The sequence below is a fragment of the Halichoeres trimaculatus genome, unplaced genomic scaffold, assembly GCF_033239565.1.
Source record: "Halichoeres trimaculatus isolate MK-OKI-2021-1 unplaced genomic scaffold, fHalTri1.1 fHalTri1_scaffold_14, whole genome shotgun sequence".
Classification (NCBI taxonomy): domain Eukaryota; kingdom Metazoa; phylum Chordata; class Actinopteri; order Labriformes; family Labridae; genus Halichoeres; species Halichoeres trimaculatus.
Genome location: NW_027437192.1, coordinates 21,916,779 through 21,932,008, shown reverse-complemented (window position 1 = coordinate 21,932,008; position 15,230 = coordinate 21,916,779). Strand labels below are relative to the sequence as shown.

The following is a 15,230-nucleotide window of genomic DNA, read 5'->3' as shown; positions in this document are numbered from 1 at the left end:
TCAAACTAGAGAGGCTCTGCTAAACAGTGGCACAGGAGTTAGAGCATCTTGTTTATTTTTCTTTTTTTTTAAACCAGAAAAGAAACAATGTCTGCAAGTGCATTTCAAAACCCTTAAGCAAAATTATTTTAACATCACTCAACAATCACCATGCAATCAAAAAAACAAAACAATTTGCCCCCAGCAACATAGAAAAACAGATGGAAATTTATACAGACAGAAAAGTAAACTTAGTCAAACCAGGAAATTAAATACAATTTTTTGAGGGACTTACAAAAATGAGATTAAATAAAATAATGAGTCACACTCTTCACTTTTATCCACCGTTCTTACACTTAACTCACTCACTTGGCTTTACAAAGTGGTGCGCATTGGATAAGCTAACAACTTGTACTCAATATTTTATTCAACTCTTGAAAAAAACTCAATTTTATGAAAAACAAACTCTTATCTTATACCTTAGATGTTGATTGTTTTTTTTCAGCAACTGGATGTAAAAGTCTGTTTTAGAGTCACTAAATTATTAAAAATGTTTATAAAATGACTGCAGTTTGGCTCCCCAAAAAGGCTTTTGTCTTTTTTGAAAAACTTTTGCACAAAAACTAAACTGTGAGGTAGAATATAATCTTGCAAAAACTCCCGAATGATTGAAATGAAAGGGTTGAGCAAAATTGTGCTTAAACAGCAAAACAAACAAATGGAAAGGAAAACTGAAATAATGGTTGTGCCTTTTTGTGTCGTGAAAATGTGTGAATCATATAAACACACAATATCCAAAACACTTCTTCAATGCAAATTTAAGGCCTTGTTTAATCATTGGTATATTTATGTAATCAAGACATAAAGTAAACAACAAAATCCAATATTTCGATGAAATACAACATGCCCTCAAATACCGTAAAGAAATCTGTAAACTTTAATTAGGTGATGTCCAAATATTCATACCATTTTTTTAAACCTGAAACTTGTGAAAAGGAGATACTGCCCTTAATGGTCCCACAATGCACAACAGCATTTCAGGAACGTCAGACACTTAAATAAATATGAAGGTTGACCTCCTCCTTATACTGAGCAGGCTCAAGATTACACAGAAGCAAACACATAGAGGCCTCCACCAAGATCTCTATCTGGTAACTGTCACAATGTGGGCCATGTTGACTTCAGACATGTCTGGTTGACTATGTTTGTCTGTTAAAGGTAACACTTGTCATTTTAAAGTTAACAGGCACAAAGAGAAACTGGTATCACCAGCAACTGAGCTCTTCCCTTCAACCGCCCCAGGATGCTTTGTGCATCTTTACTGAGCAAAGAGTGTCCAGTGTGTAAGCTACATTTTCCCATGAGAAGTTTTATTTACAAATATTATTCTTCTTTTAAGTCCAAAGTATCTTTTCTTTTTGCAGCTTTGCCAATTTAGGCTCCCAACAGCGGTGAATCCACACCCACTTTTACAGAAGAGGAGATCCCAAAACCAGAGTCAGGCAAATAAGTTCAGGAATACTCAAAAACCAAAGTCCAATTTAGAAATACTGCATCACTGCTTCTTCTCCTTCTTCCTTTTGTCTGGTTTGTTTCCAGTGGACGTGGAGACAGCAGGCCGTCTCACTGGCTGAACTACAACCCTTCCATTTGCCCCGCACTGCAGGGTGAATCTTTCTGGGTTCAGGGGCTGCCCCGATTCATCCCTCAGCCTGGCCAGGACGTCTCTGGTCAGCTGCTTGATCTGCTGGCCCACAGCACCCATGGTTTTAGCTGTTAGCTGTTTCTCCCTCAGCAACCTGTTTCTTTCTGCTTGTAACATTTCCACCTCCTCCTGAAGCCCTGTGATGGCATCCAGCTTGCGTTTGCGGCAGTTCTGTGCTGCTAGTTTGTTCTTCCCCCGCCTGCGGATGTCCCTCAGCAGGGTCACCTGTTCAGGGGAGAAGCCATGGCCATCAAGGACCTCCAAGAACTCCTCCACAGGCATGTTGACAATCTGCAGGACGGAGAAAGGGATGCACATGGCACGGGCTCGGAGCTCGTCACGACTCAGATCCCTTTCGTCCAAAAATGGGCCTTCATCGTCGCTGAGAGGCTCCTCTTTGACCCCTTTGTGGGGAAGTGTGACTGGTGGTGGGTTAAAGAGAGCAGGAGAAGAGTAGCTGTGATCATGCCATACATTCTCACTCGGATCTGCAGGTGACCATGTTGTGTCATAGTCTGTGATGCTTTTTGGGGGGACAGAGTCCACCTCGCTGCTGTAGCCCGTAGCTCCACCCTCATCTTCACAGTATGAACTAGATGATGAGGACATCTCTGATGAGTCTGCATAAGCAAGGAGTCAGTCATTAGTATGAATGCTGTACTGTTTCTATACTTTTTAAGTATAAACACTTCCTCTAACAGTATTAGTGGAAATATAAACCAACCTGGGGAAACTGGACCTCCAGAGCTACTCTCCAGTGAGAGACCTGAGTCTGAGTCCATGTCCTCCAAAGCCTGTGGGTCTAGATCCTCAAGGCAGTGCATCAGCTGGATGTCCATGGTGTCCAGGCCTTCTAAACCCAGCTGATTGATCTGGTCAAACACTGCCTCATCCAGACAGCCACCCAGTGCGCCATTTCCAGTTAAATTACAGACTGAGGCAAAGGGAAGAGCAGCCAGGCCCAGTGCCATCCCAGGCAACGCATCTGAGTGTGCAGAGCTGGTAGATTCTTGTCGGGAGAGGGCTCTTCGTTGTTGGGTAGCCAGTCTGGGCTCAGCTCTTTCAGACAGTGTACCAAAAGCTGCAGCACTTGTTACCATGGCATCATGCAGGCTGACATCCTGGCTGATGGCGCTGGTGATGTCTGTGTCCATGTCTGACAGACGCCCAGTAACAAGAGGGTCCAGATCCTGCACAAGACATTTGTTTTGACTCAAACTTAAGAGCATGCAATTTTTGAGGATATACCACAGTATTTTGATCACTACTGACACAAAACACTCATCAAACCAATACAAAGATTCTCTTCTTGTGAGGTTGTCCCTTTAATTTAATAATTTGAATCAAAATAGCCAAGTCAGCTGATTTTCCTCTATCAAATATTTGCTTTTCTAGTCATTTATAAAAGCATAGAATACATCCACACTTTGTGTTTAACAGCAAATCAATTTAAACTCTCAGAAGTTAAAGGCAGGGACAGCCTTTCTTCTTTGCAGATCTTTGTTCTTGCTTAAAATGTGAAACAACATTTTCAATATGAAATTATTTCTTTGGCATGTGTAATGAAAATTAGCAGCAAACTTACATCAAGGTCCGAAAAGGAAAGAGAGAGTAAGTTGCTCCATTGCTGGTCGATATCAATGGCAGGGGGAGGGTTGAGTGCAGTGATACCTTCAAGCAGATTCTGTAATAGATTAAAATAAAATATGTAAGTAGACAGACAGAGTTAGCTTTTACTGTTAACCAAATTTCTTGTTTGCCCTTGTACAATAAGCAATAAGAACTTAAACACAAAGTCTTAATATTTGAGACAAAGAGTGATTACTGTATATTAATATGATCTTAATACGGTGTTACTTTAACAACACTGTCATCCAGATGGTGCAGTATCAGCAATGAAGTAAATATACAATTTGAGGCTGAAATTAGGTAACCTGTTATCAAAAATGTAAATTGTCCAAAAATAGTAAAAACCAAATAAGAAATAATATAAGAAATATTTTGGGACAGACTTGTCCAACAATGGTGTGAACTCTTAGTTATAAAACAGTACAGTTACTTTCAGAAGATGAAGACCATTGTAACATTGCTGCAGTGTGAAACCCACTGTGTCAAACACGGGTAGTACCTCATTTTCTAGAGTAGAGCTGTGGGCCAGCTGAGTGAGTGGGGCTGGCTCTTCCTCTTCTTTAACTTTAACATCACACTCCTGGTTGTAGAAAGACAGAGGACCGGGGAGAAAGCAGAAAGAAGAAAACTGTTAACGTGACAACCAAAGATAGTTTTGTCTCAGTTAGCTGACCCGAATCCAACCTTTGCAGACAATCTTAGGAGAGGATTACGCTTCTGTTCTGTCAGGTAAAAGCTTTGTTAATGAGCAGTTGTTGTGACTCGGGAGGGTAATAGAGTTTACCTGAACAGATTATATGTAAGTCTGACTTCTTTTTGACCCCGCAAACTGCTGTCTAGACCTTTGAAATGTATTTTTATTTCTTACAAATGTGTGTTTATACACAATACTGAAACTTTTGATTTTTTACTTGAGTAACAGTTTGGGGAGTAACTTTTACTGGGACAACCTGACCCTGTTAGAAGTTGTTAGACAAGCCCTGGTACACCATGTCCTACCTTTAAGTCACCAGCTGTCACTGGGGATAAAACTTGTTTTTCCATTTCCTAATGATGAAAGAAATCAATTCTACCCCTTTTCAAAGGAAAATTACAGCTGAATTGGTTTCTACGTTAATGCCAGAGGCACAAAAAATCAACTTACAGTAACGTTTACCAGCCCAGATTTGCTGAGGTTCTGTCTGTGCTTGTCCCCATGTACTAATATGGCATTATCAGAGACAGAAGGCTGAGTTAATAAAGATAATTATTGATCCTTCACTCTCAAATGTCAGAGCTGTACTCCTGTCTTTTGACTCACTGTATTTCCAGAACACTTTTTCCCAAAGGCCAGTAAACTATTACACATTTAACAAAGTAGAAGAAAAGAAGAAAAGATGTGTCAATAGCACATTATCCCTGTAAATAAGAACCCTGGGAGGCAGCAGTGTTCAAGTATGGACCACCGCTTTTGTGTAAGCAAACAGGGTGTGGGTTTAAGCCTCACTTCTCCACATCTCAAGGCCCACAGCTGGCAGCTGAGTCTGAAGAAAGGGGATATAGTTACACAAACGGCAATATCAACTGCCTTCAGGTCATAACATACACTGAACAGCTGTTTCTACCCTGAGCAAGAAAAACTGGATCACTGATCAGATTGAATAAAAGGTGTGGGTGTGATGGTAATTAAGAGCCTTCACAAGACACAAATGATGGCAACACATAATATGAAAAAGTAGTTTTCAAACATCTTTTAAAAGTAAAGTAGTAGAACCTGTTGGCAAATACATGAACAGCTGTGTGGTCACACTGGTCTCATTAGGGTCTTACATGTTAATTCTTCAGTGCTGACTCTTTAGAGAGGGCTTAATGTGACAGGCTCCACAGCTAAGTGTGACAGGTGCAGCAGACGGTTGCATACTTAATGCTACACATAGAATACTTCCTGATAACTGGCTCTATAAGTTACTCATTTAACTACCTAAACTTTTGTTAGTTGCCATGTTTTCATAATCAATGGGAGAGCTCTGATGTAACAGGGCAAAAAGTTAATCTCTGAGTTTAAATGTGACCAGGCACTGGTGGAGCCAGTTAAAGTGAAAGTGAATGCACAAGGCATGATAGTCCACAGGTTTTCAAATTATGTTGTCTTGTTTCCTGGTTCAGCAGGAAACAACTGTGTAATAAGTTACTGCCTGGATTGACACCCATCATTGTATAACATGGGCTGGTGCTGCTAGTTAGCAACTGATAGCATTAGCTGCTCTGCTTAACATTGAGGAAGTTTTGTTCCAGTTCATCAACAAATATGATGTTGCGCTCTATCGTTTCAGTCAGTCTCTTTTTCTCTTATATAAGAATGATAGGCAAGATCTGTCAAACTTTGTTACATCCCACGCATGTACTTGCCTCTTTAAGAAACCCGCAGGCTCCAGTGGTGCAAGGCCCTGATCCCAGTTCAGGGTCTGTTTGGCTCACATCTTGGCCTCTGTCAGGCAGGTGTTCACTGTCACCTCTGGCCTCATCCCCGGAGCTTTCTAACCCCGAGCTGGTGTCAGTGTTGTTGCTGGTTGAAGGCCCGCAGTCAGCCTTGTCTGTGGCAGACACCTGGTGCACCAGCCATGCGTTCAGCTGAGTGGGGAACCGCGGAGAGCCAAGGTTTCTCACCTCATCTAACAGCCGGCGACTTGCAAAAAAGTGGTCCAATTCAGGACATTTAGGGTGAACACTGTACCCGTCAAGATTGTCTCTCAAACTATGAAAGGGTGTCTGGGTGTAGGCTGAGCTTGGACCCAAGTTAATCTCTATTAGAGGCGAGTAGTAGCCGCTTAAGTAGCTGTCGATATCAACACGAACTCCAATCAAACTAAGTAAGATTGTTAACTGAATCAGACCTTCTGTGAGGTACTTTTTGGCGATTTGCATTTTCTAAATACTTTCAGAGCTGCAGATAAATGTGAAATCCTGACCCAACAGTTCCTCTTTCCCGATCGGACAAAGGGAAAAGCCGAACAAAAGAGCACGCCTTCCCCTGTCAGACAAAGAGGTCCGCCTGTACCGGCGAAATCGTTAGGCAGCTATGCTAGCTATTAGCTCTAAGCTATCTGCTTTAATTACCGGTTAACGGAAACTCCGTAGCATACACATGGCGAAATCGTTTCCCTTATTTCCCTTTGAGCGCGTTAGATTTTCGTTGGTGACACCTGCAACCAGAGCGTTATCGACGTTGAAAATTAAACAGAAAATGAAACATCTCATGGGCTAAATGCTGTCACCAGAGAGTGCTGCTGCTGCTGGGGAACTTCGTTTCAAGATTTGCATAGCTGTCCTAGATTGGACCAGAGCTTTGACAGCACCAGTATGTGATTGGACGGCAAAAGTGTCAGTTGTCATATTGACCAATGGGAGTAAAGAATCGTCGTGTTCCCTTCCAGCACCACTTAACTCCTGTATTTAAATTAACATCCAAAGAAACCAAACTTGTGAAACTTCGGAATGATAGACATGTTCTGAATCGCATTCAAAGGAGAAAAATCTTCTTTTGCCAGCTGTTTGAAAAACCCAACTGTACATTTACCCAATGAAATGTCCCAGGAGCATGGACAATCAGTAGTTCCGGGATGTTTGTGCTACTGACCTGCATTTGTGCCATATGTGGCCTACTGGTAAGCTGTTGAATTACAGTTTGAACTTGTTGAACCACAGCATAAACCCCCTGAGCAGGAGAAATCGGATGGTAGGATGATCGTAGTGTGTACTAAACGACTGTGGATTGTGGTGGATTAAAACAACACAAAATTAAAGTAGCTATACCCGTACCAGTTTTAAAATTATGTGACTGCTTGTGGTAGGGACACGTAACTTTTGATCACAATAAAAATACTAAATGAAATAAGTAAAAAATAAATAGATATAAAAAAAATAAATGCTTTATATAGCATTGTTTCCCTTAAATCACTGTTACATAATAACTGCTGATCATGTTGTTAGTCATGTGACATAGTTAGTTTTTTCCTTACACACAAAACAGTCTATCCCAAAACGTTGGTTATTTTACTGTACAGGGTGTTTTGTATTTGATCCTTATACAAGCTCCTGTACTCTTAACTTATCTTGTAGCTCTGAAGCAGTCAGACCTCCTAACCCTCTGAGTGCAGGATCACACGTGTTTGCTTTATCTTGTTACCCAAGGTCTTTGCTATCCAAAGCCAGTGTTGTGATCAGGGGAAACTATGATGTGAATAACAGGACCAGAACACATGCACTGGATTAAAAGCAGACACCAGTTGCAGCATTCATAACCTTTATTATGAAATTATGAAGATACACATTGAAATACACTAAACACACATATCTATTTATAAAAGAAGATCTCTGATCTATTCAAATGTTTGAGTGTTAAGACTGGGCATGGTCAAAACTATATTCAAGTGGTAATGCAGATATATCCACAAGAGTAGTTTAAATGTGTCAAGTATAAGTCGGCATATTTATTTCTGGACTTGTTTTTTCTCATCTGTATAAATGTGTTAATGCCACTAATGTACAGCCTTTATTATTTCAGGGTGAAAAATATAAAACAAAATGGTAACAACCTCAAAATAAATATGTGTCAAAAGAATAGCAAATGAAACTTAACTAGTGAAGCAAGGTAGTGTTACCCCTAATGTTGATTGTTATTTTAGACACATATGATTGGTTGACTTACAAAAAAATCAAATATTTCTTTACTGTTTCTTTATGCTGTTTCAGCTGTTGGCACAGACTTCCCGAGGCATCAAGATTCAATTCACACTAAAAGTCCCAGGGATGGACTATCACTATGCCATCAGTGGGCTCTGCCGAGACTATAAAACTCTACTGTCTATGGCTGAAACCAAATGGACATTGGGAAGTTTGAGAGCTGGTCCACTTGCGACCCCTGCCGGTAGAAAATGGTAAAGTAAACTGATAACAGACTGACCTTTGCATGAGCAAATTAAAGCACCTCTCCCTTTAAAATGAAATCGGCTACTTTTAAAAAATGTCAACATGTCAACAATTAAACAACATAAAATTAATTCAATAATGCATGATAGATTACATTTTGGGATGCATTTTGAAATGTTCACTATTCTTCTGTCAGCTGTCTGCAGTAGAAACAGGACAAAAGATATGCCCCATATCACAGAAGACGTGATGAACTTTTTTTTTTTTAAATACAAAGTTTTTTTTTTATTTTTTTTTTGTGGGATGCTGATTGTTATTATTTATCCATTTTTGCATTGAGGTACAGTGATCCTAATGAAACTGGTCTACAGATACTGATACATTACAAGATCGTTCAGACACTCATCCCTCAATTAAATGAACAACTAAGTAGCCTCAAGTAGTGGCTCGACACAGCAAGTTCAATAGTCATTGTCTCTGTCAGCAGCAGACAGCTGAGCCCCGCAACAGACCACAGGCACAAATCCAGTGTAGACAAGTCAAACTCGCTAAAGGCTTATCTCCTGTGTGTTACATCATCAAAGAGTTAAGTTTGCTGTTGCAGCATTGTTACGCTACAGAACGGATTGAATAATGATACATTCACACTCGAACAACTTCCCACTTGTATAGGCCTATCTGAATTGTACAGCCCATCTCTGAGAAAAACTTTCCCATTAAGTCCCGAGCTGTTTACGCGCTACACTCGAGGCTCGCAGAGCTACACTAACTCCCCTTTAAATATAACTAGTGACACTTGCGGTCCGCCCCATGCTGGCTTTACACATCGACAAATCCAGAATCTAAACGCTCCAAATCGCGTCGCTTTAAAAAAGCTGTGAAGAGTAATCTGCTCCGATTGATGTGACGCCAACACGCAGCCATCAGATTAATCCACAAGTATTTTCATAACGATGTGAAACACATTTAAATCAACTTTGTGAAGTTCTGACAGATTTATTAGGGGCGAGCTCTTAAATCAACCCCACGTACCCCTCTGAGGACGACGCTGATTGGTGGAATTATAGATGATGCGAGCGAGGCGAAGGCGCATGCGCATTATAGTTTTAAAGCCGCACAGACTTATGGGAACTCGAGGGAAAACGAGGTGACTTCAATGCATTTAATTTGTATTTATCTTGCTTTACTGTTCTTTATCTTTTGAATGAAGGTATAAGCTCGTACTTAGAATCATGCCCTCAATGGAGTCTTATATCAGAAAAAGGCCATAATCATCGCAAGCTTACTTCAAATTGAGTTTTTAAAAACATACTTTTACTGCTTCTTGTATTTTCTAGTTGTGCTACATCCGTTTGACAGGGAGGCTAAAACTTCCATGTCTGACTGAACCTGAATTAGATACAATGAAATACATTAATCTATTCTGATGGCCTTCCATATGTTATTCTGCAGGAGACATGTATACAGCTGCACCAGTCATTGGTCTGAAGACATAAATAGAATCTGTATAAGGGTAAATAAAATCTAAAAAATGAAAACAGAACTTTTTTTTTTCTTTGAAAAAAGCCTTTATAATTCAATGTTTTTTCAGAATATTTTTGGATTTAAGATACTTAACAGTGACTCACATTTATTTTAAAAAAAAAATTCAAAGAGCCCTTAACAATTGTTAATTTAAAATCTATTCAGCAGTAGGCTTAGTTTAACAACTGCCACATTTGAGAGGACATGTGATTCTTGTTTATGTAAAACAAAAAGCACAATTTAAATCATCTTCTCTGTTTAAAGAAAATATGATCATTTGTTCCCACTATTAATAAAATCCCTTCTATTATTCTAGCAACTAAAAAAATAAATACAAAATTCATCCTGTCGTTTAACTCTATAGTGAAAGATCAAATTTTCATTATTTTTGGAGGCGTTTTATTATGATAAAAACGTTGAAATTGAATTAGGGCAACTATTCAATTTAACATTTAAAAATAATTTTTCAAAAAAAAAAAAAAGGTAAAGGTGAAAAAAATACTAAAGAGTATTTAGTTTAATTTCTTTATTCAGCCTAATGACTATAAATGTGATCGCACGGTCTTGTGCAGGGTCTGTGATGTCCTGCTGTGTGAGTGTGTGTGTATGTTTCTAGCGGAGCTCTGTCCTCCAGAGAGGAAAACAACAGACTGGCCGTTCTCTGCGTCCAGACCCCTCCGCTGCTTGATTGACATCCTCACCCAGCCAATCAAGGAACGAATCACCCAACCTGCCTCTCTATTGGCTCCCCGTTGTCGCGCCCATCCACGCTTCATCAGCCAATCACAGTGCGTAAATCAACATAAAACTTTATGTGGCCGTCCTGGCAGACTCTGTGGCGCCCCGCAGCGGAGGCATATGGAAGCAATTTCACCCTGGGCTCTTTCACTGCAAATTGAGCTGTAATAATGAAAAATGCTCTATTCAGGGCTTTATTTCTCTTCCTTTTCAATGCAGGTTTTGTTTTAACGTTGATGGACTGTGCAGACCTTTTCTGCATTATGTCTCAGACTTGTCTGAAGAACACTGAGCGCTTTGTTTTTGTCCACTTAGCAGTGATTATACTTTACTCCATCAGCAGTAATGCATCTCCCATCGACAGAATTGAAGGAATGTTAGTTTCATTACCCAGCCTTGGTGGTTCAAGATACAATAACTCACAGGTTTGACCTTAATCTTCAGTTTATAACATGTGATTTTATTTTGCAAAACATTTATTTTGCCCAAAAGTGCTACAGCATTATTGACCACAAGAGTGTGCTGTTGCTCTTGCTTTTTTGGACCTTAAGGCCATAGCTTTGAGAGTTTAAGGCCTCAACTGGAAACCCTGTCCACCCTTTTAAATGTTTACCCTAACAAGTCTATTTTACTGGCATGTAATAATAATGAAACGTCTTACTCTGAATTACAAATACCAAAGTTGCTTCAATCCACACTCATGTTTGAGAGCTCTTCCTCACTTTGTCCTCTCTGCTTCCCTTTCTCTCACCACCATGTCTCAAGAGTCAAGAGGCAAAGGGGGCCAGCAGTGGGGAGAGGTGCCGACAGTTTAAAAAAAGGAAAGGAAAGAGAAAAAACAGCATGAGAAGCATTTGAGGATTTGATGTCAGAGACTGCGATGACTGCCTTGATAAAGTCAGTCTGGCTCTGTGAGATTGGCAGCCTTCTTGTTGGAAAAGAAAACAGAAAGGCTGTACATAAACAGAGGAAAATGACCCAGGCTGGGCAGAAAAAAAACAGCTCTGTATGATGTGACCTGGTAGATATCAGCTGAGACATACATGAAAAAAACTTGTATAAATTTCAGTACATTTGTGTGCAAACATACAGGATGTGCGTTCTTTTTATGTCCGAAGGGAACCTCCCTGTGCCTGCTCTGTTCCTGTAGCTATTGTGTCTGCCTCACTAATGGACTCCTCTCACCCTGTCTCCTTTTCCTCCTTCTGTCTTCCCCTCCTTTTTTTCTCCCATATCATATCCATGTATTCCCTGGAGGGCTGATTAAAAGGCTTTCTAGCTGGGGTGAGGAGAGAGGAGAGGAGGAGGGATGGCAGTGGAGAAGAGTGGTCCTTATTACCCCATATGTCTGGACAGGAGAGGGTGGAGTGCAGGTCCTTTTCCAGCTAATCAATAGAGAGACTGTCCTCATCCTCTCCCTCTCTCTTGCTGTCTCCTTCCCTGTCTCCTCTTCCCTTCACCTTCAGACTCTCCCATTAGAGATAATGCGTCTGGTATTGACACTGTGAGGTCTGTGTACTATGGCAGAAATATAGTTCTACTCCAACAGGCCGAGTCCCATGTCAAGAGTCTGGGGTGGACAAAATGACCTGAGTGGTCGACTCGCTGTATAACCAGGCTGACTGTGTGTTACATCTGGCCACTGTAGCCTGTGAGATGTGCTACAACACGTTTTTGAAAGCTATTCACTGCCTCCATTTCTTTATATCTTTTGTAAATATGAAGGGGCCAAGAAACTGCCTCAGCATCTATTCAATTAGTACTGAGGATAACCCATAATCCTCATGAGCAAATAAAACTAAGTGGATTAAAATTGATTATATTGGCATCTTTTCTCAGCAAGATGACCAAAGTATTCCAGGATTTCACGAGAAACTGATCTGTGTAAACTCTTTTTATTACATTAGCCATTGATTTTTATGAGCAAAAGCCCCCTTTTTCCATATTCTTATTATCTCTGTTAATAGGGTTGGCTCTGATAATTTTATTTCCTTGTGTTTTAAAATGATAAAACAGATATTCTTCCTGCTGCAGGATATGCATGCACTGCTTTTTTTAGGACTGTCAGTCATAATGCAATTGATTGCCTAAAAGTAGTGCTCTATTTTTTACATCCTACTTTGTCCTGTTTGGGCACAGAGTAGTTACGTAGCCACAGTGTTTTTCTGCTGCCCACTGCTGCCATGATGAATAACAATGACACCACTGTGCTTGTAATTGTCCACTTTTACTTTCAAAACTCAGTTGGCAAGCACTTTATTTAAAAAAAAATTAAATCATAACTGAAGTTCCTCTAGTCTGGGCTACCAGCTACAAGCTAAACACACAGGTGCAAATGTATCACAAAAGTCAGCAAAGCACTATTTTAGATGGTGCAGATCACTACAGACCAGTGGATGTGATTAAATCAAGGAAGTTTGCCAATTCTTGGCTGCTGACTGAAGACCTGTCAGCACTGAGGAAGACGTTATTGTATTTATTTAATTCCCAAATCAAGATTTTCTGTGTATTTTAAATATAGATTTAAATCCTGTTTCTGAACACAAAATAATGGAATTTCATACAGGCCTTTATAGGGCAATTAATCAATGAATAATTGGAAATGAAAATACAAATGTTTGACTGCCCATATCTTAAAAGCATACCTCTGGCATGATGTTAAGGAGAAAAACAAATTTCTCAATGAAATGTCACAAGAGAAATAAGATAAACAAAATTGTCACCACAGATCTGATCTATAAAGAGGATTAAAGAATAGATGAAAGACTAGAGAGGTAATACAAAGCAAAGAAAGCTGCAGTGTCACTTCTAAAACTCTCACAATAGGTTTCACGTTGAGGACGTCTTTCATGTTGTGGTTACTGGCTTTTCAACTCACAAGCACATCTTGAAGCTGCAGAACCAGAAGTGTGCATCAATGAAGAGAGACAAAGACGTGAATTGGAAACACCAATTTCACTGACTGGATCAGAACATTGTTGACCAGAACAAGGGGAATCCCACTCTCCCTCTCTTCTCCAGCTGGCAGTGGGTCGTGTGGGTGTCACCCTGCAGGACCCGCGGGGCTCCAGTCACAGAGACTTCTGAGAGATGCCTGGAGTAGCAGCGGGGAGAAGCACCTCTGACCTCCCTGACTCTGTGAACCCTGGGGTCACAGAGGGAGGGGCCAGCGCTGCGGGGGATTGGCTGTAATTGACGCTGGGAGGGGGGATCCAGGCCTGCGTGGGTGGGAGGGGAAAACTGAGGCTCCGGAGGGAGGCAGCAGTGTGAGAGCTGATGAGGGGCTCTGGTCTGTGTCTGAGGGTCTACGGTGCTGGTTTGGATCCCAGGAGAGGCAGAGGGGCTAAGATGACGGCGATCAGAGCTTCGAGTGTCCAAACCACAGACAAATCTCATTACTCGAAGTGACTGGTTGACTAAAGAGGGATAAAAATCCAACTCTTGTATGATTCAAAGATAATATTTATCCTGTATCAAACGCAGCAGCCTGACTTCCTCTCTGGCGTATCCGTTATAATTCTATTACTGCGAGTTGGCACTTAGGAGATATTTCTATTCTGTTTCTTTCTTTCTATTTTTCCCCTGCGGTCCAAGAAATCCCTGGACTTTACACAACAGTTTTATTCTAAGCTTCCAAACAAGTTTTTGATTTTCAGATAGCAATTTTCATCTATCTACAGACAAACAAGGCAATCTGTCCCTTTTTAAGGCAGTTATCAAAAACCACTACTCTGCAAGTCTTTGGCAGAAACACACAGTTTCTCTTTCTTCAGTCAAAGGTCAAAGGTCACGCTGAATTACTGGGGTCTTAAGGAGGGGGGTGAGTGAAGGAGGCAATGGCTGACAGATGTTTACAGAGGCCTGACTGCAGTTCTGTGACCATGAGAAGAAGGGAGAAGGATTTTACTGCTATAAACACCAAAAGTTCCTGTTCACACCGTGTTTACTGTAAGGGACACGAGCTGAATGCTCCTCTTTACCGTGGCAGAAACACTGCACGCCACTGTCAGCCCCTGTTGGCCTGCACCCTGACCAGATGGCCTGGGTGTATCTCACCAGGGGGGCTAAGTCCAGAGGGTTCTGTATGTTCCACCTAAACTGCCCATCTCATCGATTTCTACCCGCCGTGGTGTGTGACCCGTCTCCCTGACTGCCTCTTTCACCGCCTCAGGATTCCTCAGCGCTCCGTGTCCGAGCAGGCTGCTCTCGAGTTACCCTCAGCCTGGCGTGGATCGTGTCAAAGCTGTTATTTTAGAGAACGGGGTGGGGAGAGGGAATATGTGTGCCATGTTTGTGAGGGAAGGAGATTCAGAGTTTCCTGTCCACATCATAGCACTCCTGAGGATTCTGGACCTGACACGGTGTCAGACATAAACATGTCCTCTCAAGGCCATAAACACACCCAGCAAAAAAAAGTCTGGAGGTGTATTGGTGAAGATCAGTGAGGATGTTAACCTTAGAGATTGGGAAGCAGTTCACAGTTCCCTTATAACTAATAGGATTAAAAACACAAAACTATGTCTTTGCTTCCTTTTAGCTCTTTTGAGCTCTAACAGTTTATAAGAAAGTCTGGGTGAAAAATTAAGCAAAGAATTTGAAAAACATGAAAAGTTAAGGGTTGATACTTTCACATCCCTTAACATGAAAGAAAACTCAGGTGAAACATGCACAGCAGGCATATATAGAGATGACGTAGCCCCTGATTTCCAATGCCTGACAAGAAGAAAACAGAAAAGCTTATGAAGGA

At 40.9% G+C, this 15,230-nt stretch overlaps 1 protein-coding gene across 1 annotated transcript; it reads right to left on the bottom strand.

Annotated features, from left to right (window-relative positions):
* Positions 1-113: 113 nt before the first annotated feature.
* Positions 114-6,606, bottom strand: nfe2l3 (nfe2 like bZIP transcription factor 3). Its single transcript, XM_074686466.1, has 5 exons — positions 5,702-6,606; positions 3,813-3,893; positions 3,270-3,368; positions 2,409-2,874; positions 114-2,304 (listed from the first exon to the last, which is right to left on the bottom strand). The coding sequence occupies exons 1-5, from the start codon at positions 6,215-6,217 to the stop codon at positions 1,535-1,537; spliced, it is 1,932 nt and encodes a 643-aa protein (XP_074542567.1). The 5' UTR covers positions 6,218-6,606; the 3' UTR covers positions 114-1,534.
* Positions 6,607-15,230: the final 8,624 nt, after the last annotated feature.